Source organism: Impatiens glandulifera, chromosome 1 (genome assembly GCF_907164915.1).
Source record: "Impatiens glandulifera chromosome 1, dImpGla2.1, whole genome shotgun sequence".
Classification (NCBI taxonomy): domain Eukaryota; kingdom Viridiplantae; phylum Streptophyta; class Magnoliopsida; order Ericales; family Balsaminaceae; genus Impatiens; species Impatiens glandulifera.
The window spans coordinates 13,000,455-13,027,178 of record NC_061862.1 but is presented as its reverse complement, the minus strand read 5'-3'; the positions used below and the strand labels follow the sequence as shown (position 1 = coordinate 13,027,178).

The following is a 26,724-nucleotide window of genomic DNA, read 5'->3' as shown; positions in this document are numbered from 1 at the left end:
TACAAATTTATTATACTAATTAATATCTAAATTCTCATTTAATTATTTTAATTATTTTAATGTTATTTTATATTATTTAAAAAATAATATATCATGTATAACTATTTTTGAGTTAATGATATTTTTTAAAACAATTTTTTAATTAATTAAATAAGCGATAAATTATTTTATCAAAAAATACTTTACTGAAATAGTTATTTTAACACATAATTTTTTTTATTTAACCTATTAGTATATAATTTAAGCTGCAAAAGTCTGACCAAAATATTTTTAATAAAAAAAGTAAAAAAGTTTTTGATTTTCATTAGGATGTTAGGGAAATCAACAACATATTATTTAATCGTGTTAAAAAATGTCAAAATTGCATAAATAATTTATGACCAGGATTGAATTGTTAATCTCAATTAAAATTTTATTCAACTTTGAAACAAAGATAAATGAAGTCCCAAACTTTAAGCATTTGACTCAATGTAGTCCTTATCCCTCATCTAATGACAATTATTAATAAAATAAATTAACCCAAACTATTTGAACAATCAAATAGGAAATTTACCCAAATTTAATATACCTTCATAAAAGTTTAATTAATCAAACTTCAAATTTTACTATTACAAATAATGAGAAATATAAGACTATTGTTGATTCAATTTATACCATCCTTTCTCTATTTCCTTTAATGTTTGGCCGGTGATCGGGTAACAAAGTCATTTGTTTGTTCTCTTGGATGATGAGTGGAGACTACAATAGTATTATCACCAATTAGATGCATAAAAACAATTTTTATATATGTGTATATTAATTAAAATTGAAAAAGTATTCACCTCGAGCATCTTCGATTTGCGAAATCTTGTTACTCTTACTCGGAACCTAATTACCAGTTGAAAAGTAATTCGTTAGCAAACTGAGTGATATCATACCTATCATCTTGTGATTTTTATAATAGAATGAAAAACTTAATAATATGACAACCCTAGAGCAATCGGTTCGATAGAGCCAACACCCATCCTCCGCTATGTTACATCTAGGACAAGCCATAGACTTTTGGTAGTTGAAATACGATCCAATACAATCTGTTGTAAAAAATAATATATTATGAAACTCACCGTATCACATTAATTGTGTTATCAAAGAAGAAATCAACTATTTTAAAACAAAACTTAAAGGAGGTTGGTAAAAAGATACAAACGCACCAAGATGAAACCAATGACCACATATGAGCCTGGTCGAGGACCGACCAAGCCCCACAGTGACAGCCTTTTGGCAAATGGTGCATTTCGTTGCAGACGCCATAACCAAATGAAGTTATAAGTTGAAAATGATACTTTGAACCTTCTTACAAATGGAGAAAATCAAAGATGGGATTAAGAGTGTACATATAAGTTTACACTATATATAGTTATGACATTAAATTGTGTATATTCACAATTATTGGCCACATTAAAGTAATTCATAATTGGATAGCAAATGTGGTAATTATATAATTGGATAGAAAATGTGGTAATTTATAATTGGATAGAAAATGGGAATTTCATGAAATTATAACTATATTATAATTTGTCCATTAATTATTGTTTATTAAAATAACAGCTATTATGCATTAGGTTAATCAATGTGAATAATTTTTTTATTATTATTAAATTTGAGATAAATACAAATAGTAATAGATATGACTCCAAGATTTTATAAATTTGTGTTTGGAATATAATATTGTAGTATAATTATAAAAAGATATATTTACTTTTTCAACTAAAATTATATTGAAATTTGAATTTGAATATTTATCTTCACTATTTTTATTTAATACACATTATTATTATTTTAACTTATTATTATATATTATTTTATTATATTTAAATCATATCAATTAATTGTATATAAATAAATAGTAATAATGTTAGTTAATATATAATAATATTAATGATAATAGTAATAATTAATAATATATAATATTAATTATATATATTAATTAGCTAATTAATTGAATACTATACATATAAATATATTAACTGTTAAATTAAAATATTAAATATCAAAATAAAAAGCTCTTTCTTCGGAATAATATAATAAAAATTATATATATTAAGTGTTTTGGTTCACATAAGAGATAAGAGAGGAAAGTGGAAATTCACTATGTTAATATTCTCTTTATTTTTTTTATTTTTTTTAATGTGATATAAAATAGAATTTTTTTGACTAATATATATATAATTGAATAAGAATGTAACTTATATCCGTATTTTAATCCGTCAACAACTAACATGAGAGATTGGTCAAAGCTCTTTCAGCAACTGCTTAGAAAAATACAGATTAACAAATTATTGATAATAATTGAAAAATACTTTTTCAAAATAAAATAAAATAAAATAAAATTACATAAGGAAAAGGAGGAATTTGAATTAGAGCATCGTTTTCGGATTCCACCTTCAAATATTTATATATATATATATATATTGATAGAGAGTTGCAATTTTCAAATCCATCTATCTGAATTAATCCCTCCTGGAATTCTTTCTTAATTAGCCTGCAATCAATCATGTTACTCTACCAGGACTTGCTAACTGGTAAGCTCTCTTTCTTTCTATGTGCATCTTCATTCAATCAATATGTTTAGTTTGATGATGATGATCATCATTCATACAAATTTGATTTATTACATTCATATGTTCTTCGATCTCAACTGCGACTTTGAAATATGTTTGATTGTTTAACACAACTACTGCAATTTCTATGCAAAATATATCATCATTATCTTTTCTTAAATAATATGACTTTTTGGTGAATTTCTTCTAGGGGATGAGCTTCTCTCAGACTCCTTCCCTTATAAGGAAATTCATAATGGGATCTTGTGGGAAGTTGAAGGAAAGGTTAGTACAATAACTAGTTACAGTTTCAATTTATCAAGAGATATCATGAATGAACCTTGTTTTGATTTTGGTTATTACAGTGGGTGGTAAAGGGTGCTTTGGATGTGGACATTGGTGCTAACCCGTCTGCTGAAGAAGGTGGTGAAGATGAGGGTGTTGACGATCAATCTGTCAAAGTTGTCGATATTGTTGACACATTCAGGCTTCAGGTTAGTTGTTTTCGACTGTTGTAGATTATACATTATTTGAATGAATGTTAATGAACCAAACCAAATTGGTATAACTCTCAGGAGCAACCTGCTTTCGATAAGAGACAGTTTATGGCATACATGAAGAAGTTTATCAAAGTGTTGATAACAAAGTTGGATACTGCTAATACAGAGGTATTCAAGAAGAACATCGAAGGAGCTATCAAATTTTTGTTGTCCAAAATCAATGACCTCCAATTGTAAGAAAAATATTCACTTTGTTATTCTAGAGATTTTGTATTTGATGCAATGACTTTAAATGATGTAAAAATCTTAACTTGTTTTTCAGTTTTGTTGGAGAGAGCATGCTCGACGACGCCACTCTAGTCTTTGCCTACTACAAAGATGGTGCAACTGACCCGACATTTTTATATCTCGGCCATGCTTTGAAAGAAGTCAAGTGCTGAAATAACAAGAATTTAGACATAATTATTAGTTTAGGGTTTAGTTTTTTTATTAGATTTACAATTCATTTTCGAATATTACATTACACTTTTAGTGTTATTTATGAAATTTTATTATTATCCCCTACAGCTTCTTTCCTGTTGTGTGCATAACAGAAATAACTAAACATAAAAGTAGGAAAAAAAAAATCATACTAGTTTATCACATTTTTTATATATAATTCCCAAAATTAAAACAAAAAGTTCACTATAACTGACAAAAAAAAACAGTTTTCAAATCGACTATGTTCTAAATATCTGATGACACAAGGTAAAACTTGAACAGCTAAACATCCGAGGTAAAACAATAACAAAAGCCAAACCTCAATTTCACACACAAAATATGAATCAACCTAGCCACTAAATTTTTCAGAACTCCAAAAAACAGAACCTCAAAGAAGCTGTTATTTGGATGTGGGTCAATCAGCTTTCAACCTTAAGATCTCCTTGGCTGTTCTAAGCCGAAAATAAGGCATGTCCTCCTGAAAACAACGAATAAAGAAATTGGGAATAATGAAATCTTACATAAATTCTTAACTACAAAATTGCTGCTTACCTGCTTGAAACAGAGCCCGACGCCTCTACTGTAGAAGTCTATATACTTTATCATAAACACGCCACAATCAAACCTACGAATATTCGACAGTCGGTTTAAGATCATAAACAGATATGGAACCTACAAATCAATGCACATATATATATATATATAAACACACCCGTTCTCTTGTGCAGGAAGGTCCTTAACAAATTCTTTCTTCCATTTACTAACATCAATGTCTTGTCCACTTTTTCCCTTAACCTCTTCCACATAGTATTTAGCCTGGTAAATAATTGAGAAACTAGTTTCAGGTCTATATATCTTTTTCTTTAATGTAAGATACTAGCATGATTTCAGGTCTATATATCTGGATCTGGGTCGAACTAAGTACAGAAGAAGTTCATACCAGGATATTCAGCACGCGTGAGTCAGTTCCTCCCAGTGAATCTAGGTATTGGAATTTCTGATCTTTTTTATTAATAACTGCTAAGCACCAATGTATTTCTTTGTGTACAGGAATAAATATCTGAAAGTATAAGAAGTCGAGTTTTAGCAAGTGAAAATGAAAGTGAAAGTGGAGAAATCAATGGAGGACATACTTTGTCACAATCAACGAGATGGTAGCCAAGCTTCCTGTGAGTAGTCCATCTACCGAGACTCTTAAAATCACTAGGTGTCTTTGCATTAAGTAACTGAAAGTGGAAATTCATTTAAATAAGCACATATGGCATCATAAGTCATGATTCATGAATGAATTAATGGATAATGGACAAATCTTACCTTCTTGTAGAAGAATGTATTGAAGAAATGGCATTTTAAGAACTTTTCTGGTTCCCTCTTTTCCCTTTCTTTCAGCAATTCTAGGTACACATTTATAACCTATGAAATATCAGAGAAACTGCGTTAATAATTATTAAGCAAAAACTGCAATACTCTTGAAATCCATTGATTACACATTTGTTACCTCATCGTTCAACCATGCTTTGGGCCTCAAGCACATTATTGTTTCTCCGGTTATATCAATATTAGAGGGGCCATGATTCACCAATAACTTCCTCCTATAAATTCAATTTCAATAAAATCAAAATATTCTCTGTGAAGAAGAAAACAATGGATTTATCAACCCATACCTGTTGGAATTAGACAAGGCAGCTTTTACATCAGCCTCTTCTTTCTGGGTGAGAGGAACAAAAGCTTCCTGGATATTATCTGTGATTATTTCCTGTAAATTCTAACAGAATTAGCATAAATCTTTACACTTAGGAATAGATAACCATTAAGGTGGGATTTGAATTCACCTCTTCCTGCTCAACTTTCTTCACTGGACGAAGTAACTGCAGTTTAGCCCGACGTTTCTCATGAGTTTCGATAAGGAAATTCAATGAGTTCAGTTTCGAATTCCGCCTTTCTGCTGTCTCCAGTAATTTTTTGTGAACTGGGATATTCAAACCATTCACTTCTCCATCAATTGAAAGCGATTGCATCGATTTCTCTGCAGATTGAACTTTCAAAATGGGCTCAATCCTATTATCCTGTTCTTCTTCTCCTCCTCCCTCTTTCTGAACCTCCGCCTCCTCATCATTTTCAACTGGATCGTCGTCAACATCAATCACTTCCTTATCCTTTCTCCAATTCCGTAAACTCTGACCCGAATAACTCTTGGCCTGGTCATTATGCGAACTGAGAACATTTCCCATGAATACGACGTTGTTGTCGTCTACGCCCGCTTTAGGGGTGATGCCAGCAGAACTCCTGTTCGGGTCTATTCTGCAAGAAAGAGAAAACCCAAATCTACGTACTCTACAAGGAGCGTGAACTTCCCTCCTTAGCCGATTAATCGGTTCCGGGTACCTGTATATCCTCGAAGAAGCTGAGGTTTTCTCTTTCGCCGATACAAATCGATCGGAGATTTGAAGCATAGGCGAGGAGAGTTTCGGCTTCTTCGCAATGTGGGTATCAGCAAGATCTAGTGGTTGCAGTGATGGAGATTTTTTATTCAAACTGGAGTAATCCCCGCGCTTTCTATTGCTCGTTAGAGCACCCATCTGTTCAACCATGGATTTCTAGACAGATGTAAGTCCCCATCTAATGGATTCCGTTCGCCGTAGACATCTGGGTTGCAGATAATTGGGGAGGAGAAGAAGAATATGAAACAGAATTTGAGTTTTGGGCGAATTTAGGGTTTGCGGTTTCAGGAGTGAAGCTGAAGAAAGGGGGGAAATTAAATTCGCAAAAAGAAAGCTTGAATCTTTCTGACAATACGATAATAGCTAAATTGAAATTAGATAGACAACTGGAAATCGCATCTGGAAGTTTTGTTTATGCGAGATATCGAATAGGCGGCGGCTTTAGAAAGAAGTAGTACTACGGAAAATCTAATAACAAAAAGAACTATGTTTTTCATACAAAATCTTCCGATAAATCTTAATTCTTAAACCTATTTCATTCAAATCTTTCCATTTTTTTAAAATATATTATACACAACCATTTTATTTTGTTAATGCATAATATATATATATATATATTTTTTTTACGATGAAATAAATATTTAACATTCAAAAATTCTATTTAATATGTTATAAATGAGAATCGAATCTCTAACATTTAGAGTTCGAAACTATATATCGATTAACACATATGAATCGAATCTCTAAACTTTAGGGTTCAACTATATATTGATTAAGACATGTAGCTTATTATGTTGGGAAATTTTAAATTAGCTGGCTTGAGTGATTATCTTGAATGTGAGTTTAGCTTTTAGCATGATCAATGTCCATGTGTTTTGTTAGTAGAGTAAATGATTATTTTGCATATGCATTATTGCTAAATACACATTTTGATTGGACAATTTTGTTTGTTGTTTTTAAATATTTAAGTTAGTTAACTTAATTGTAAAATTAATAATCAAAATAATAATAATAAAATAAAGATATAGAAACAAAAAAAATGTAATTCATGTTTCTAGTATTCAATTAGAGATTCTTAGGATTGAAAATGCATTAAAAATGATTTTATTATTATATACAGTTGTAAAATGAGTTTTTGGGTTTTAGTTGATTTTTTAGTATGGAAGAATGTCTCGTTTTTTAGTTGGTGTTATTTTGTTTGATTTGACACAATATTTAATTATATTATATTAGATTTGTCGTCTCAAATTCTTATAATCCTAATAATATTATCAGTATTTGGTGCGTTGTTTGTTGCTTATACATGTCGATGTCGATTAATTTGATGATAAATTTTTTAAGTATTTATTGAAATTGTCATATGTATAGTTATTTCTCATTTTTTAATAATGAATTATTTAAAATAATTTTTTATTTGAATATTCACTTATATCATCATTTTCGTTTTTATTAGTTTTGTTATTATTTTAATTATATGTGGAAATTCACAATTATCACTTGATAAAATAAATTTAAACGTTGCTTATAAACTCATGGGTAACGATGACTATTATAATTTAGCTCGAAGTTTCCGATCTAAATTACCCCGTTATGGATAGTTTTCCCCGGTTTGATCGGTAGTTTACCGAGGATGGAGCGAAGATAATATTTGTATCTCTTGTCCTGATCTCACCCAAAACAATAATAAACAAAATTAAATATATAATATCACAAATATATTTATTTATTTTTCATATTTTATAAGAATTTGAAATTTATTTCTACATAATAATATAAATTTTCAATATATTACAATTAAAAAAATTATATTATTTTATCAAAGATTTTTTTGTATTCTTTTAGAAAATATGTTATAATGGTACCCTGTGGGGACTCCCGAAATGGAATGGATGGGGATAGTAGTAAAAAAAAAAATTCCCGAAGTAAAATGGGGCATGATGATAAACGTAATCTTGCCCCATTATCATCCTTGTTGTAATGGTAATGCGAAAGAGAATGTAAGAAATAAAAGGGACACGAATTTTAACGTGTTTCACCAAAATAAAACTTGGTTATGTCTATTAGAATAGAGAATCTTATTGAGGAGAATAGAATAAAGATTACATCATGACAAACTAAGGTTATGACATGAGTTTATATAACACTTGGTCCCCCAAAATCCTAACAGATACATATCTGGGAGACTGAGACTAAAAATTATGCTCTTAAGTCAAAGACTTCGGCTTTCTAAAGTGTTCGACTACACATTTAATTATGCTTCAACTAGGTCAATACTAATATCTTGGAAAAAATATTCAAAATATTGTCACAATATTTTTCTAATTATATTATCATAACAAAAAATTAGATTTCTTTTTGTGTTAATATTATTTCCTTATATCAAGATTATACACCAAAAATATATACTTTCCATTTGTTCAATATTTCTTTTTCTTTCCACCATCAATTCTAGACAAATCAACAAATCTCTACTTTGACTTAAATTCTCACAGTTGCCCCAAATACATTAGTACACATAATAAATTTTGTCGAGAGATATTTCAATGCCCATATATATTATATATCATCTCTCTCTAATCCAGAGTTACCCTAAGAAAATTTAACATATGCATCCATCAAAGTTGGATGACCCATATGCATTTGTCAATGTCGGATGACCTAGATACATTCATCGGTGCCGGATGGCCCAGATGAACTCATGTATGTTAGATGGCTTAGATGAATTCGTCGATACCGGATGACCTAGATGCACTCGTTAGTACCGGATGACCCAAATGCACTCGTCGGTGTCGAATGACCTATATGCACTCGCTGGTGCTAGATGACCCATATGCACTCGCTAGTGTCGGATGACCTAGATGCACTCACCGGTGTCGAATGACCTAGATGCACTCATCGATGTCGAATGGCCAGATTCATTAGCCGATGTCAGAGATGACCTAGATGTATTAGTCAATGTCATATTTTGCTCAGATGTATAATCAATGTTAGAGGTAGTCCATATACATTAGTTAATGCTAAAGGTGTCCCAAATGCATTAGTCAATGCTAGAGGTGACTCATATGTACTAGTCAATGTCAGATATGGCCCAAATGCATTAGTCAATGCCAGAGGTGACCCAAATGTATTAGTCGATGCTAGAGGTGATCTAGATGCATTAGTCAATAACAGAGATGACCTTGGTACATTAATCAATGCCAGATGTGGCCTAGATTTATTAGTCAATGCTAGAGGTTGTGTCAATACTAGAGGTGGCATAGATGCATTAATCAATGCAAGATGACCTAGATGATCTATCGTCTATCTCTTATAGATTTAAAGCAGTCTCCAAGACAACTTAACAACTTTTTTGTTAACTCAAATATTCAAGTCTATTCAACCAATCTTCACCTTGACTTGAATACTCATATTGTTGCAAACCATTGTGTAACTTCAAAATTGAATACAATTTCTTTGTAAGTGGATGGTTCTGATGTATCCACCTTCTCCATAGTAACATATAGTGCATAACCAACCATATCCTCATAACCATAACTCTACGGTGGTCTAACTCCAATCCTTTTTGACGACATTTAACTACACTTTAATGAATAACTTCTAACATTGAGAATCTAATAGTTTAGGCTTTGACAACTCAACCTCAACGTGGTGGTGTTCCTCTTCTTTTAGAGAAAACTCTAACTCCACATGTTTATCAACACTACTATTTTCTACTACAGACCTCACAATTGAGCTAAGTGTAAAATTCTCATCAAAAGATGATGCTTCTACTCAAAATAAGTTTTCTATTAGATGGAGACCATACTCTACTCTCATAAGCTATGTTATTTCAGTAGAGTCCGTATCTTGATTTGTCATTTTGTTCTCCAGAATGACCATCTCAAGGGTTCTTCTTTTACCGACAACTTCAGCAATCCCATAAACCCTATCATTTTAGTAGAACCCACATCTTCATATACCACGTTATATTCTTCTCTAGAATTTGTCGATCTTAATTTTTACTATTATCGTCTCAATTAAAAAACAAACAATTGAATTTAAATATCGGCTCTGATACTAGTTTGTTGTAACAGGAATACGAGAGACAACGTAAACAATAAAAGAGATACAAATTTTAACGCAGTTCACCAAGATAAAATTTGGCTACGTTCACTAGAAGAGAGAATCTTATTAAGAAGAACAAAATATAGATTAAATCATGACAGACTATGGTTATGATACAAGTTTATATAATACTCGGTCCTCTGAAACTCTAATAGATATAAATCTGGGATTGAAAACGATGCTCTCAAAGCAATGACTTCGGTTTTCTAAAGTGTTTGACTACACGTATAAATAAGCATCAACTAGATCAACACTAATATCTTGACAAAAAATCTCCAAAATATTATCACAATATTTTCTTAATTATATTACCATAACAAAAGATTAGATTTTCTTTTGTGTTAATCTTATTTCTTTAAATAAAGATTATAAACCAAAATATATATTTTTCTTTTGTTCAATATTCCTTTTCTTTGTATCATCAATTCAAGACAAGTCAATAAATCTCTACTTTGACTTGAATTCTCCTAAATGGCCCAAATACATTAATCAATGCTCATATATTTTATCTCATCTCTTTTTCTGATCCAGAGTTGTCCTAAGACAACTTTACAGATGCATTCGTCAAAGTTGAACAGTCTAGATGCATTTGTCAATGTTGGATGATATGCACTCGTCGATGTCGGATGACCCATATTCATTAGTCAATGCCAGATGTGATCTAGATTTATTAGTCAATGCAGAGGTGATCCAAATGTATAGTCAATGTTAGAGGTGACTCAAATGCATTAGTCAATGATAGATGTGACTCAGATGTATAATGTAATGTTAGAGGTGGCTCAAATGCATTAGTCGATGTCAAAGGTGGACCAGATAAATTAGTCAATGTCAATATGGCCTAAATGCATTAGTCAATGTCAGTGATGACCTATGTGAATTAGTCAATGCTAGAGGTGCCCCAAGTGTATTCATCAATGATAGGGGTGATCCAGATGCATTCGTCAATGTCAGATGACTCATGTATTCTATTGTCTGTATTTTTTAGATCTAGAGTTATCTCCAAAATAACTTAATAACTTTTTGTTAACCCAAATATTCAAGTCTATTTAACCATCCTTATCCACGGGCAATGAAATTTTTTATTACCGCTCAAAATATTTAGTAAAAATTTTCTGATATCGCTTAATTAATTTGTTCAGCTTAATTAAATTTTTTAAATTGAAATTTTAGTTTTATAAATTTATTATATATTTAATATCTACATTCTTATTTAGTTATTTTAATTTTTTTTAGATGTTATTTTGTATTATTTCATTTTTTTTATGTAATATGTAACTCATTTTTGAATTATCAAAGTATTCTTTTATGGTTTGATTGGTAGTTACCAAAATATGGATCCTTGTCTACTATTAATATTAAAAATTGATAAATATATATTATATAATATTTATTATTAATATATTTATGTTTGTAATTTTTTTATATTTATTTTTCATAATTATAAAGATATTAAACTATTTATATTATATAAAAAGATTTAAATTATTTTATAGCATTTTGTTTTTTTGTTAAATAGTATAAACGATGGTGTTACATATATTTTCCGAAATAGATGATGCAAAGACATAAATGATACGGCCGAACTTGTAAATGGGCCAAGGCCCAGTTTGGTTTGTTAATAGAAAAAAGAACAAATATTATTTAGGTGTAATCAGCCTATTCCCGCCATTTCTCACATTATCGGGTTTTCTAACTGCAGACTGAAGTTTCGTCATTATTGCCGAAGCTCTACGGATTCTCATCAAACGACAATGGCAGACCGACTCAAACTGTCATCGGAATCCTTGATTCTCCTTCGCAAAAGGATTTGCGATCCCAAATTTATCTTCTCCTTCTTCTCCGATTCCCCCGAAAGCAACTACAGGTTCTTCCTCTCATTGAAAATCAAATTAACCGCTATTTATTTGCACAATCTGTTTCTTATTCCATGATTTTGTTACTTATTCTTCTGATGGATGCAGTAAGTTGAAGTTCATTATATCAAGCTCTGTTTCCGAGGCTTGCAACAACTCAGTTCTACTCCTTGGTCCTCGTGGATGTGGACAAAATGAGGTTTAAATTTCAACTTATAAATTATATGTAGAATGTTTAAACTGTTCGTCTGTATTTTGCAAGCCTTGTGTGACCTTATCGTGCTTTGATCTTTTAGATACTGGAGCTTGTTCTTGAAGACATACTCAAAGATTATCCAGAAATGATATCGGTGGTATGTGCTGTTTTACTATGAAACTTGGTTTGATTATCTTGCAAGCTTGTTAAATTAAAAGTCTTGCTTCCTATAATATAGTATTTATACTTTGGCTTGAAAACTTTGCTCTTTATTGTGATAGATTAAACTCGAAGGGCTTTTACACAGTGATGATAATAGTGCAATCAAGGTTAGTCATTTTCCTATAATACATTATTATTGTATGTATTACTCTTAATTTATTTTTAGGATATGAAATCAAGGATCGTGGCATAAACATAGTAGTGATTCATCGGTTACATAACTTTATCTATATCTTAGGAGATCATTAGTGCAGGAATAGATAAAGGGCACATCACATTTTTAAGAGGCTTTACAGAATTTTAGTTTATCATAGATCTTCTGGCATAGACTAAGTTTATAATTGGGTTCTCAATTTCTCATGGTCTTCTTTATGTGCTCCATCTACCTTAAATTGATTTAACAGACTGAAATGGGAGAGCGGAATGACTTCATTTTCACCTTTTTATGAGATTCTTCAACTAGAGCTCCATGCATTGTTATGTAGTCTTCTAATTCATGTTGTAAACATTGTTATGTAGATTTGAGATAGAATTTGTAAAGTTTGATAACTGGTGAGACAATACTTTAATGTAATCAACCTTTATTAAGACTTAATGTTGACATGTTGTGTGTGATTGCTCGTTACACTCTTTAACTTTCTTGTTTATAGTTCCATTCTATGTAGTTCTCTAATGACAATTTTGTCTTCTGTTTTTATCATTCAGGAAATTGCTAATCAACTTTGTTTGGACAATGAGTTAATATTCTCAAAAATGGTATGTAACATATAGAATGTAGTTTTATCCCGTAATAATCATTGTTTTGACACTGATGTATTATTTTTGCAGGCATCGTTTGATGAAAACTCGCAGTTCATGATAGCCATGTTAAGGTGAATCCTTGTACCGTTTTTATGGCCATGTTCAAAATTCCTGCTGAAATCAACTTTGTCTTGATTTTCTCTTTGTTTGCATATTCTTATCCACATGTTTACGGTCACAGGGAATGCGGATTGGCTCATAGAACGCTCATTTTTATACTGGATGAGTTTGACTTGTTTGCACAGGTATAATCGCGCGATACCAATATTCTTTTATTATGATTTCCAATATTTCCCATGTTAATATTTGTTACTTCTTTAGGGTAAACAAAAGTTGCTTTATAGCTTGCTGGACGCGTTGCAATCTATTTCATCGCAAGCTGTAGTTATTGGTCTAAGTTGCCGACTGGTATGTTTCATTTCTTTCAGTTTCCAGTGAGTTATTGATATCTTGTGCGTATCTGGTATGTGATGCTACATGAGATGCGTGATTCGCATTGCTGTAGTTTTATCGAAATTTCTCTTTGAAAGAATTATTTTTACTGGCAACAGAAGCTTTTAGATAGTTAGTTGATCAATCTGGAATTTATTTGCAGGATGCTGATCAGCTCTTGGAGAAGAGAGTAAGATCTCGTTTCTCACATCGAAAGTTGTTGTTCGTTCCCCCCTCGAAAGAAGACTCTTTAAGGTGGTAGACTTTATCCTTGCATTTGCATGTTAAACTTTTGTCTTGTTGTTCTTCTTGCTTCATGATGAATATGACAGCGGTTGTGCAGATTGGTGGAGCATGTTCTTTTACTTCCAAAGGACTCAAGTCTGCCTTCCCGCTATGTAGAACAATTTAATCTCAAGCTTCATGTATCCTTTTAACATATATTTCTCACAGTTACTTAGATAGCTTACTTAAAGTTGAAGCTTACAAAAGCATCTACAAATTTCTTCCTTATCAGCGAATCCTTGACTCTTTTTGCCAGAAAATATTAGATGATGATAAATTCAAACAAATAATTAATAACTTAACAAGTATTGATTCAAGTTTCAGTCATCTACTAAGATTCTTGTAAGTATCTTTCTACATCTGTTTAGGTTTATGAAACATATTTTTCGTGTAAAGATATAAAATTGATTTTTTCGGTGCAGGTTTCTCGCAGTTTCTGCAATGGATATGAAATCTGGATTTTTGTCACTTGATAACTTCAATTCGGCTCTTTTAAGTTCCAAAAGGCAGCCAAAGCAGGAATATCTTAATGGTAGAGTTATTGATATTTTCTTTTTGCCATTTTTTTTTATAGAACTTGCTTATATGACCTGTTAAATAAGGGTATATTCTTTTGGCCCTGAGAAAATCCAGACTTCCTTGTGGAGAACTAATTTCCAAATGTAAATTGGAACTTATTTTCATCAGATTGCTCGATTCTTGAACTCTACATTCTAGTGTGCATGAAGAGATTAGAAATCAAAGAGCAAGAGTCATACAACTTCAACTCTATCATGAAAGGTCTACTTATACCTCTCTCTCTTTAATTTCTGTATATATATCTATGCTATTATCTATTGTTGGTTCCCTTTCACTTATTGCTACAAATATGTTTTGAATATCCATTGAATATGAATGTATTCACACATGGCTGGCAGAGTACAAAGACATACAGAATTCTTTTCAGACATCAGATTCTTATTCGAGGCACGTCTGCTTAAGGGTGCGTTTGAACACTGCTTTTGATTTTTAAGTTCCACTCGGCTTTATAAAAATTGATTAATATTCTTGTCACTGATCCTGACAGGCGTTTGAGCATCTTTTAGAATGCGAACTAATCGCTTTTGCAGACAACAGAATAACCAACATGTCTATTGAATTTCGCCCCGTCAAACTTCTTATCTTTTCCCACGAGCTCTATGATGGCCTCAAGTCATATCGCTCCTGTCCGGTAAGCTCTTTACTCATGCATGAAATGAAGATCTAGCTTTTAACTTTGACATCATTAAAATTTAAGTTTTGTAAACTTTACAGGTAATTCTTCAGAAGCTACTTGACCGTTAAGTTGAACATAGTTTGGATCAGAACAACTGCAATGAATTGTAATATTTTAAGGTAACAAATGAAATATGTAGTGCAAATGTCTTAATGTATTACAAAAGCAAATTATAAAATACATATTTATTATTATTATTATTGTAAAAAACTTTTCATCCCATGATCCTAAAGTCTTGTCTAACTCACTCACTAACACAACCATTCATTTCATTCACATTTCTGATCTATTGGCATACTCTTGAACAAGTGCACCAAATAATGAAGCCCTCTCAAGTAATCGACTGGGCTTGTCGAATTCCTTTGCCAATCCTACACAATCGATCAATTATTTGTCACAAAAAGTGATAATAAATACATTAACAGTAGATAGAACACTTGACCTACCTGCTTCCATGACCAACACTTTGTCGCAGTCCATAACAGTGGGGATTCTATGAGCAATACTTATAATGGTGCAAGATGTGAAATCCTCTCTAATAATCTTTTGGATAATGGAGTCGGTCTTTGAATCAACTGAAGCCGTCGCTTCATCCATAAACAAAACTTTGCTTCGCTTCAACATTATCCTTCCCAAACACAATAACTGTCTCTGCCCCATACTCCAATTATCTCCACTACCCACCACTTTTTACAATCAACCAACGCAAAACATTAGATCAAGCTAAAACCATTTTGCATAAAAAATCCAAATTAAGAGACCTACCTGGAGCATCGAGCTTCTCAGTCTTAGCAGCAACCACCTCTTTCAGTTGGCACCGTTCTAAACTCTACATTGATTAAAAAAATTCAAAGCCAGTTAAGAAAATCCTTGAATCTTATTATTATTATTCAAATTTCTACTTACCTTCCAAATCTCTTCCTCAGAGTAAAGCTCGAGAGGGTCAATGTTGCTTCTTACGGTTCCCTCAAAAAGTACAGGATCCTGTGGGATGATTCCAAACCTAGACCTCAAATCATGAAGCCCGAGCTTGCAAATATCAACCCCATCAATTATAATGGTCCCGCTACTCGGCTCAACCAGCCTAAAGAAGACTTGAAGCAAAGTTGATTTCCCACTTCCAGTCCTCCCAACAATCCCCACCTTTTCACCACCTTCAATCCTTGCCATAACACCTTTCAGAACTAGAGGTGTATTTTCCCTATACCGTACCTTCAACTTCTGTATTTCAATATCCCCACGAATAGGCCAATCTGGGGAAGGAAGGGACTCCGGTTTACACCATTCTGGCTCAGATGGGATTCTTATGAATTGTTTTATCCTTTCAACTGCAACCATGTACTTCTCAACACTACAAGTCATATATACCGCAAAGAACATCACACCGTTTAAGGAAAGCCCATATGAAAGCGCTAATCCTACGTATTCTGCGATCAACAATGTATTAGTTAGTTAGTTTTTAACATTAATTACTAGTAACTAATTTAAATTAAATACCTGGCTGGATAAAGGAGCTAGGCAGAGAGACCATAAGCAATGCAGAAATGCAGAGGAATATGGACCCAATAAGTTCCATTCTAAATCCAAACCATTCATTTGAAGCATTATTGTGGAAATCCATTCTTACATTTGCATTCACTCTTTCCACATTCTTACCAAAGAAGTCGTTTTGTTTCTTGAAGCACCTAATCGTCATAACACCCTCTATTGTTTCCGAGAAGTGATGGATCACTGGTGCTTTCGTTATAGAATCAAGACGCGATAACTCCCTAGAACTTGCTATATAATATCTCTGCAGCTCACAAAAAAACAAAACTAAATTTCTTCTTTATTATTCATATTTAATAGAATGTTTTCTTCTCTTACCCGATACCAAATATTCATCCATATGAGCGGAATTACAAGAATTGTTATCGGCCAAGCGTTCATGCAGGTAACCACCACAATGCTGAGAAAGCTAAAGTACATCACAAGTGCAAGGCTCAAGAACATTGGAATAATGAAATCAATGTTGGTTTGATCACTTGATGCCTGAAATAGACAAACAAACAAACATGACTAACATACTATTCTTTTTTTGTTTCAAAAAAAAAAACTGACCCGAGTTAAGATTCTTCCAGAAGGTGTCGTATCAAAGAAGGACATGGGAGCATGAAGTATACTATGAAGAGTTTGATCAAAGAATTTCTGAGCAGTTTTGAGACCCAAAAATGCAACTAGAACACCTCTCATAAGCACCAAAACGCACGATATAACTGCTATGATTGTGTAAACGCCGATGAACAGAGGCGGAGCGAAACTACTATTGCTAGCTTTAGTCTCGTCCGCCAACCAGTAATCGCTTCCCACAAAAGATCCCTGCCATAACAATGACACCGCCACCACAGATGCCACCCCCCACCACCCATACGCCTCTGTGCAATAGTCCTTGTAAACTTCTGCATTCACATGACCAACTTCCCTTTCTTCGTCTTTTATCAGCTTAGAACCACTTCCCTTTTCCGATCGCGATCTTTCCAAAGCTACACTCGATGAGGGGGCATGCGGTGATTTCAGCACTTCCTCTGGATTTTCAGTCGAGACAGTTGTTGTTATATTCTTTCCCACGAGTTCCATGGATGATTCGTAAGCAGCCACGATTGAACTGAAATCCTTTCCAGATTTGACAAGTTGATTATACTTGCCAGATTGAACTATCATCCCATCTCGCATCACCAATATGAGATCGGCATTGTAAAGGAAGTCGACTTGATGAGTGACGAGTAAAACAGTCTTGTCTTTTAGAACGCCTTTTACACATTCCTTGAAGATTTCTGAACCTGTATGAGCATCCACAGCACTGAATATGTCGTCGAGAAGATATATATCGCGGTCTTGATAAACTGCTCTTGCTAGCTGTATCCTCTGTTTCTGTCCCCCGCTCAGGTTGATTCCACGTTCACCTATCTCAGTCTGGTCGCCATGCTCCATGATTTCTAGATCCTTCTCGAGGCAACAAACCTTAATCACTTCCGTATACCGTTGCCTATCCATCGACGATCCAAACAAGATGTTCTCTTCGATTGTAGCGTTCTGTATCCATGATGATTGAGCAACGTAAGCCGTCGTTCCACAAACTCTCACCTGCAAAACAGAGCGAAAAGTATGAACAATGAAGAATGTGTGTATATAATATTAGTTCAGCTTCATTCAGTTCATACATTTCCAGACTTTTTATGTAGCTCGCCGAGAATCGAAGCCAGCAAGGAAGATTTCCCCGATCCAACAGTTCCAACAATGGCAGCAACCTCTCCTTTCTTTATCTGAAGATTCACGCCTTTCAGAACAGCTTCATCTCCTTCATCATCCCAAGCAAATCTTCCATTAGTGACCTGCACAGCCATCCTACCATCATCACATCCATCTCTTCTCTCCACCGATCCATCGTCCAGTTCCTGACTCGTTAGAAACACATCCAACCTTTTAAAAGATATGAACGCTTGTGAAAACGATACGAGAGCTTGTGGAAACGTTCGCACTGGATCCTGAACCATCTTAATAACCGTTGTGGCTGTGAAAACTGTTCCTGGATCAAGAGAATAGCCTAACCATAACGAAACAGCGAAAAGGATAACCGCCATGAAAGCAGGCATGCTCGAGAGCACGATCATGTTGCTGGCGAATGCATAAGATGTTTTGCTAAGCCAATTGAATTCCTTTTCACGAATGGATTCAATCCGTTTCTTAAAATGCTCCTCCCATGCCTGAAATTTGATAACGCGCATGTTACTCAACAGCTCTGTTGTGGCCTTGAGTCTCAAATCACGGTTTGTCATCAATGAGAAGATGTAAGTATTCGTCTGGCTTGTACGAAGCATAACAAACGTCAAAGCTGCCAAAACTAAGAACATTGTGGAGAACATGGAGATGCCAAAGTAGTAATACAGTAAACCTAAAGCAACAAAAACTTGAAGAGGAGTTATCCAAAGTGTATGCAATTGTCCCATTAAATCAGATAGCTGTTGAGCATCTACAGCCATATAATTCACAATCTGACCGATCCCATGCGCCTGCCGTGAAGAACAAGTAAGTTTAAGACCTTTCTTGTACAACGCAGTCATCAACGAGCTCCTGATCATCATACCGAGTTTTTGTGAATGGAAAATAAAATGATGAGAACCGAGAACTTCAATAGTTTTCGAAACAAGAAGGATGGCTGTTAAGTAATATCCTTCCCATGGATTATCACTTCTCTTCCCACTAGCGAAACTAACAAAATCCTTAATCAATACAGGACCTACAAACGTAACAGCTAATTTCACAAGCGCTAAGAAACCAGTAAAAACGACTTCCTTCCAGAAGCAACGCATCAATGTTGTTCTAACAGGATTCTTGCAATTCTCATTCGGTTTAGGCCAATTCAATTCGAACAATTGTTCGAGTTTCTCCGCCCTGTGTTCATACGAAAGCGAAGGAACCTCATCAATTGCTAAAGCTTTCTCATATCCTTTGTTAATCAATGGATTCAACCAAGCCCATGTAGCTCTAGAAAGAATAGAAGCTGTTGCATAGCCAGTTAGATTACAATCAACCGGATCACTCGATCTTGATCTCGAATCATCTCTAACAACTCCAAAAAACCCTTTAACAGCAACGATGAATAGGAATGTGGATATAGGAATGATTAGTAAGAAAACATAATCATCAAGTTTCAAGCTCGGATCAATTTGATCATTAAATCTAGCTATAGCTGAAGTTGAAAGCAAAACAACAAGCAGAAAATGGGTAATCCAGTAAACCCTAATGATGGGTGAATGTTTCTTCTGATGGGCAATCAAGATCAATATAGAAACATAGGTTATTGATTGAAGTAACCTGAAAACAGTTTCAATAATCTGCCATGGTTGATCAAACTGACCTTGAATAAGAGCATAAATGCTCAACAATGTGAAGCATATTGCTTGGAGAGCTGTGAAAACAATTGATAGTTTGAACCAGCCGGTGAGTCTAATACTGGATTTGTTGGATTCAATCAAGGGTTTACTCAAGTTGGTTCTGGAAGTTTGTCTTTGAATCAAATGTAGGAGAAGAAGGGTAAGTAGGAAAATGGAATTAGTGATGGAAAACAAAACCCTTTGTGGACATGAAGAGAGGAAAATGAATCTCAGCCATTGTAATGGAGAATTGGTAATGCCAGAAGATGAACAGTGGGGAGAGGTTAGCCATGAATTAGAATACATGTTGCTGGGAATTAAGAAGCTTGTTTTATGATCCATTTCCTGCAAAATCAAATAAGTATATATGAAGAAGAAGAAGAAGTGTTGAAGTGAGTGTCAGTGAGCATTAATTATGAGGTTGAAGACGAAAAATCTTGTTCATGTTTGGAGAAATCTTTTGTAGGTAAGATTAGTAAAGACAAATAATATTAATAATAATAACAACAATGGACCTTTCTCTCTCTCATTTTCATTATGACAGAGAAGAGAAATCTCTTAATTGTTTTTTTTTATTACATTAGCATTAATATACTACCATATGTAAGGGCCTAACTAAATCATCGTGAAATCGAATTCACTACTGTTCAATTTGTCGGTTCATCGTCACCGATGAAATATTTAAATAAGACAGGAACACAAATCAAATCTATAAATAATATATTATAACTATTAAATCATAAGATACATTTAAATTAATAATATTTAAAGAAATCATTGAATTTAAAATTTTGTTAGTATATTATTAAAAATATTAATATTATTAGTAAACCAATTTAATTTCATAATTGTTAATTATTTTTAGTATTAGATTTAATAAAAAAGAAATCTTAGTATATTTATTTGTGTTTTTGAAATTTTGTTAGTGATATATGAATTATGTTATCGAATTTTATTAATAATATTTGTATTTATTTATATATATATATATATATGGTCTGGTTCGTATTCGGGTTTTTTAAATAACCTAACAAAATTAATTATTACATCATTGTTTCTCTCATCCATCAAATCAATTAATTCATTAAGCAAAATATTAAAATACCTTATATTTAAAATTATTATTATTTTATTTATATATATGAATACTTTTTAGATTTTTTTTTTATAAAAAAAAAATTATCATTTTATCAAAATCATTATCCATAATCATAATTTTCTCTTTTTAGGTTATTTAAATAACCTGAAACAAACCAGGCATATATATATATATATATATAAAAGAAAATAGGTATAAGTTGTTATTATTTAAATATAAATTGATGTTTTGAAATTTAGTAGACCAATGCTCACGGTTTTGATGTGCATATATGTATTCCACATTTCTACCTATCATGACTCATGTATGTAAGCAATTATGACGCCTTAAAAGAATCGATTCTTAATTTAAAAAAATAAAGTATTTTTGATAAAATGAAATTAAAATTTATTTAATATTTTAATTAATAAATTGAGGAATATAGTTAATAAAAGTTGAAATTAAATGATGTTAATTAATTTGAAATTATTTTAAAATTTTAACTAAACAATGATTTTAGAAATGGGGACATAAATGTTGTTTAATTAAAAATGAGAGGGAAAGTATACTGATCCTAACTACTAATTTGACTTTAAATATTTACTCCATTACTTTACAATAATTTGTTTTTTTTAATAGTTTAGTCTAACCTAACCATATATACTAATGTTTTTTTAATTCATTTTATAATGAATTGATTTTTTTTTTTTTTAGATCAGTGTTTATTATCTGAAAACCCTTACAAAAACCGAAACTAGCATCAATTTTAAAAGAATTATGTCAACCTTTCAAAAGTTAAAGTTTATTATTGAATTAGGCATGACATGACACATTAAATATTTCAAAATTCATTTTTTTTTCCAGACAAATTAAAGAGAATCATTGATCATTATATAAATCATATGCTTGTAAATGCAACCATATATGATGCTCCACATATCATAATAATCAAAATGATATTTGGAGGGTAGCATTACACAATAACACAGGTAAATAAGGATAATTTCTTCAGCCGTTTTCGATTTGAATTGTTCAGTTAGAGACGGTTTTTCTCCAGTTTAATCGGTAGTTGACCGAGGATAAATAAGAATGTTATTTGTGTTCTCTACCCGACTATACTCCGATCTCACAATGATTCTGCTCAAAACACTAATCCACACTTAAATATATAACATTATTAATATATTTATTTTTCAAATTTTATAAAAAAAATTAATATATTTTTTTATAATAATATAATTTTTTATATATTTTATAATATATATAATATTTAAAAAAATCGTTTATATAATTTTATCAATGATTTTTGTTTTAAAAATATTGTATAATAATGCACTGCATGGATTTTTCAAAATAAACAGAACAAGAATGATAATAAAAAAATTTCCAAAGTAAAATGAAACGGAAATGATCGCCGTTCCATTGTCATCTATAGTCTTGAGTATAAAAAAAATAAAAAAAAATTAGTAATACCCACATTCATTTCAAGTTAAATTGTTTTAAAAAAATTAAAATGATAATTTTTTATCTTTTAAAAGTTGACTATTAAAATGACATTATTTTAAACTTAAAAATGTATTTAATGAGAACTCTCTGACATCTATCTTATTATATATAACAATGTCTAAAATTCTAAATTTTATTCTTTCTATTAATAGTCACTCTTTTCAAAAGGCCATATACATAAATGATTCATGAGGAGTTTTATAGCATCATTCCGAAAGATCAGATCTTGGATTGAAAATCCCCGTACTTTTAATTATTAAAAAATAAATCAAATAAAATATATTTAATTCTGTAATTTTTTTTTACCTTTCTCCAATTTTTTAAGTCACCCTATATATAAATAATCAATTGATTATATGGAGATGCGCAAAGAAATAGATAACAATTTCACATCTCACTTTAAGCTATTCATTTATTAGGGTAGGTAACCTAATTTTCATTATATAACACGCTTTTCAAGAAAATTAGTATATTGTCCCTACTTCAAATAATTTGTTTTATTAAATTTCACATGATTATTATTATTTTATTTTTCAAAACATTAAAAAAATTTAAGGTCTTGTTTGGATTGAGTTTTTTTTTTTAAATCTAGAGGAAAAAAAATAACGATTGAGGATGATTTTGAGGAACTGATGATTATTTTTAGTAAAAAGACTTAAAATGTATTGATATATATAAATAAAATAAAATTAATAATTTAAAATATATAATATTTTAGTATTTTAATTAATAAAATGAATAATATAATTGTTAAAAAGTGATTAATTAAAAAATTAATAAAAACCTAAATGCTAAATCTTTTAATTATTATTTTTTTTTACATTATATAAAGAATAATTTGTACTAATTAAAGTTAGAAGGTTTCCACATGCTTGTGGGCACGTGACATCACTAGCCTTAACTCTGCTCAGTAAGAAACTTAGTTTTTTTCTTTTTTACAAAGAAAATTAGTTATTTTACATTTTTATTTTATCTAAATGGGTTGTTAATGAGAATATAATAAAAAAATATTAATCTTTTTAAGTCCAAATTTTTATCAATTTAATAAGTTAAATTTAATTGGTTTAATTATAATAATATTATTGATACTTAGAGATTAAGTTGCATAAGAGGAAAGAGGAAGTAATTGTCGGTCAACTCCATTGCATTTTACAATTAATTATCTCAAAATCAGACAAAATATATGAAATTTAAATAAAATTTATCAACTTTATTTATATAATATAATATATAGCTTGATCCTATATTTTAATTTAGGATGAATAATCAATTTAGTAGAGTTGTTCGAGAAAATTTTCACTCTTCTTATGTCATTTAAAAAATTATTTTTATATTATTTTATTAGATTTAGAACTCTTACTTTAATTCTGTTAATTATTTTTTTCTTCATCATTATATTTATTTTAATAAATAAAACCTTAATTTCTTTGTTCCTCGTTTCTTCATTTTCATTGATATTCTTTTCCGCATTCGCTTGATATTTTTTTCCGCATTCGCGCGCGATCTTAAACCAACAAAATCCTTTAAACTTACGCGAACACAATAGGGGCGACCAACCACACAACAAAATCCTTCTACTTCCATTTCTCATCCACATTTCTTTTTTGGCGAACGACCACAGAAGAGGGTGTTCTCCACGGTAATTTCTTTTAGTTTTCTCTAATGAATTCATCGATTCTCAGAATTTCATAGACATTATGTTTAGTTTTATAATACCGTTTTGTTTATCTTATTTTCCCATGGTCTCAAAAGCTACAAAATAAATGTAGAGATATGAAATAGAAATGCGATTAAAGCATTATGTTTAGCTTATGTCTACTTCATATAGTACATATAAGATGCTTTGTTATTAATATGTTTATCAAAATTCATCCTTTAATTTCCCTTTCAACATTTTATTTTCACGCGTTTTTTAAGTGGTTAAGAATTTTCCTGTATTATTTCCGCTAATTTGTGCTTGTCCGACACAAAGATGAACCGGACAAACACGTGAGAAGTGTTGTTAGGATTAAGAACACCAATAAATAAATCTCATGTGGCTTTCATGGTAATAATTCTGATCTCTGTTCTCTTTCTTTTCAACTGTTATCTTGTATTAACACTATGCATATAGGTGTTGTTTATTTTCAATTGATCTTATTAATTAAGAACATGCAGTCAAATAAGCTATCATGCTAGATTGTCTCTAGCTTAATATATGAGCTGTAAGAAGAGATATTTCAAATTGAAAATGATTATTTCATTGAGAAGTGTTGTTTATTTTAAACGGATCTTGTTAAACATGTTTTTGGCTAACCAAAACTTCAAAATCGTGATTTCTTTTCCTATATAGTTAACCAAAAATAATTTCATAAATTTAGATGGTAGGTGTTGTTAAATAGTGGAGACAGATATGTTGTTTCATAAGCAATCCCTTATATATCCCACACTTCGAAATTAAAAAAAATTATACATTAAATGTAGACGTGAGACCCACATTAATTTTAAAATGAATTAAATTTTAAAGTGTGAGACACCTGCTTGTGAGACACAGATCTGCTCTCATTAAATAAACGGTTATTAACCTGATAACATATTTTTATTAATGTGACAGCCAAATTTTTGTTTGCCCCTTAGGCTTCTAATTGCTTGCTGTATTATTGACACTATATAACACTAAGGTTCTGAAATTTGTTTTTTAGTCAAACTTATATTCATATTATGATTGATTAATTAAAATAAGAAAAATGTAGTCAAATAAGCCTATCATGTTAGATTGTCACTAGCTTATATTAAGCTAGAGACAATCTAACGATTTTTAAGCTAGAGACAATCTAGCCTGATGGACTTATTTGACTGCATTTCTCTTATTTTAATTAATCAATTATAACACGAATATAAGTTGACTAGAAAAAAAATTTCAGAACCTCACTATTATATCGGTGTTAATAATGCAACGAACAATTAGAAACCTAAGGGGCCAAAAAAATAAATAAATTGGGCTCTCAAGTTAATAAATAAATGTTATCATGTCAATAAACGTTTTATTAAACACCACCTACCTTCTAAAGAAAAAATACCAATTTATGAAATAATTTTTGACTAACTAGAAAAGAAATAATGGAGAGAAATCATCATTTTGATGTTTTGGTCAATTAGAAAAATGTTTAACAAGATCAAATTTAAAATAAATAACACCTATCAATATAAAATCAGCATTTTTAATCTGAAGAAATATGTTCTTATAGGTCATATATCTAGCATGATGGGCTTATTTGATTGCACGTTCTCTTAACAAGATTAGTTTAAAATAAACAACACCTATATATATGTATATGATAAATGAAACAGAGATCAAAATTATTACCTTGAAAGCCACGTGAGACTTACTGGTGTTCTTAATCCTAACAACACTTTTCACTTGTTTACCCGGTTCATCTTCATGTCGGACAAGCACAAATTAGCGAAAAGAACATAGGAAAATCCTTAACCTCTTAAGAAACGCGTGAAAATAAAATGTTGGGACGAATTCTGATAAACATATTAATAACAAAACATCTCCTAAAGTTCAACCAATGTACTATACGAAATAGACATAAGCTAAACATAATGTTTTAATCGCATGTCTGTTTCAGATCTCTATATTTATTTTGCAGTTCTTAAGATTATGAAAAATCAAGATAAACAAAGCAATACTACAAAACTAAACATAATGACCATAAGACGTTGAGAATCAATTAATCCATCAAAGGGACTCATAAACGAAATTACCGTGGAGAACGTCCTATTGTGTGGTCAATGGAAACGAGGAAATAAAGACAATTGATTTTTATTTATTAAAAATTATAATAAAGAAAAATTAATAATTAACGTTAAATAATTAACCGAATTAAGTATGAATTCTAAATATAACAAAATAATGTAAAAAATGTTGTTTAAACAAAAAAAAAAATTGAGGATAGTCTTAAATTTAACAAAAACTCCTATGTATACTAAAAATTGTCATTTATCCATTTTAATTTTATCACCTATTTTATTTTCTAAACGGAAGTATCTTATTTTTATTATTAGAAACTTGGTTTCGAATTAAAATGTGGGAT

The 26,724-nt window shown here is 31.1% G+C and overlaps 4 protein-coding genes across 4 annotated transcripts; 2 read left to right on the top strand and 2 right to left on the bottom strand.

Moving 5' to 3' along the window:
• Window positions 1-2,533: 2,533 nt before the first annotated feature.
• LOC124921910 (translationally-controlled tumor protein homolog) lies at window positions 2,534-3,553 on the top strand. The gene is made up of 5 exons (XM_047462617.1): window positions 2,534-2,561; window positions 2,791-2,864; window positions 2,945-3,073; window positions 3,155-3,312; window positions 3,402-3,553. Exons 1-5 carry the CDS (start codon window positions 2,534-2,536, stop codon window positions 3,517-3,519), a joined length of 507 nt encoding a protein of 168 aa, XP_047318573.1. The 3' UTR covers window positions 3,520-3,553.
• Window positions 3,554-3,748: 195 nt separating this feature from the next.
• LOC124918941 (ubiquitin-like-specific protease ESD4) lies at window positions 3,749-6,454 on the bottom strand. The gene is made up of 9 exons (XM_047459017.1): window positions 5,392-6,454; window positions 5,224-5,315; window positions 5,058-5,151; window positions 4,874-4,972; window positions 4,693-4,785; window positions 4,500-4,619; window positions 4,272-4,375; window positions 4,112-4,184; window positions 3,749-4,037 (listed from the first exon to the last, which is right to left on the bottom strand). The coding sequence occupies exons 1-9, from the start codon at window positions 6,148-6,150 to the stop codon at window positions 3,975-3,977; spliced, it is 1,497 nt and encodes a 498-aa protein (XP_047314973.1). The 5' UTR covers window positions 6,151-6,454; the 3' UTR covers window positions 3,749-3,974.
• Window positions 6,455-11,769: 5,315 nt separating this feature from the next.
• LOC124918942 (origin of replication complex subunit 4) lies at window positions 11,770-15,349 on the top strand. The gene is made up of 16 exons (XM_047459018.1): window positions 11,770-11,968; window positions 12,066-12,156; window positions 12,254-12,310; window positions 12,435-12,482; window positions 13,081-13,131; window positions 13,204-13,247; window positions 13,358-13,421; window positions 13,498-13,584; window positions 13,772-13,863; window positions 13,952-14,033; window positions 14,150-14,235; window positions 14,316-14,425; window positions 14,581-14,673; window positions 14,811-14,875; window positions 14,960-15,103; window positions 15,187-15,349. Exons 1-16 carry the CDS (start codon window positions 11,856-11,858, stop codon window positions 15,214-15,216), a joined length of 1,257 nt encoding a protein of 418 aa, XP_047314974.1. The 5' UTR covers window positions 11,770-11,855; the 3' UTR covers window positions 15,217-15,349.
• LOC124918940 (ABC transporter C family member 4-like) lies at window positions 15,319-20,428 on the bottom strand. Its single transcript, XM_047459016.1, has 8 exons — window positions 18,349-20,428; window positions 17,249-18,271; window positions 17,015-17,179; window positions 16,646-16,940; window positions 16,055-16,575; window positions 15,914-15,977; window positions 15,595-15,834; window positions 15,319-15,519 (listed from the first exon to the last, which is right to left on the bottom strand). The coding sequence occupies exons 1-8, from the start codon at window positions 20,401-20,403 to the stop codon at window positions 15,422-15,424; spliced, it is 4,461 nt and encodes a 1,486-aa protein (XP_047314972.1). The 5' UTR covers window positions 20,404-20,428; the 3' UTR covers window positions 15,319-15,421.
• Window positions 20,429-26,724: the final 6,296 nt, after the last annotated feature.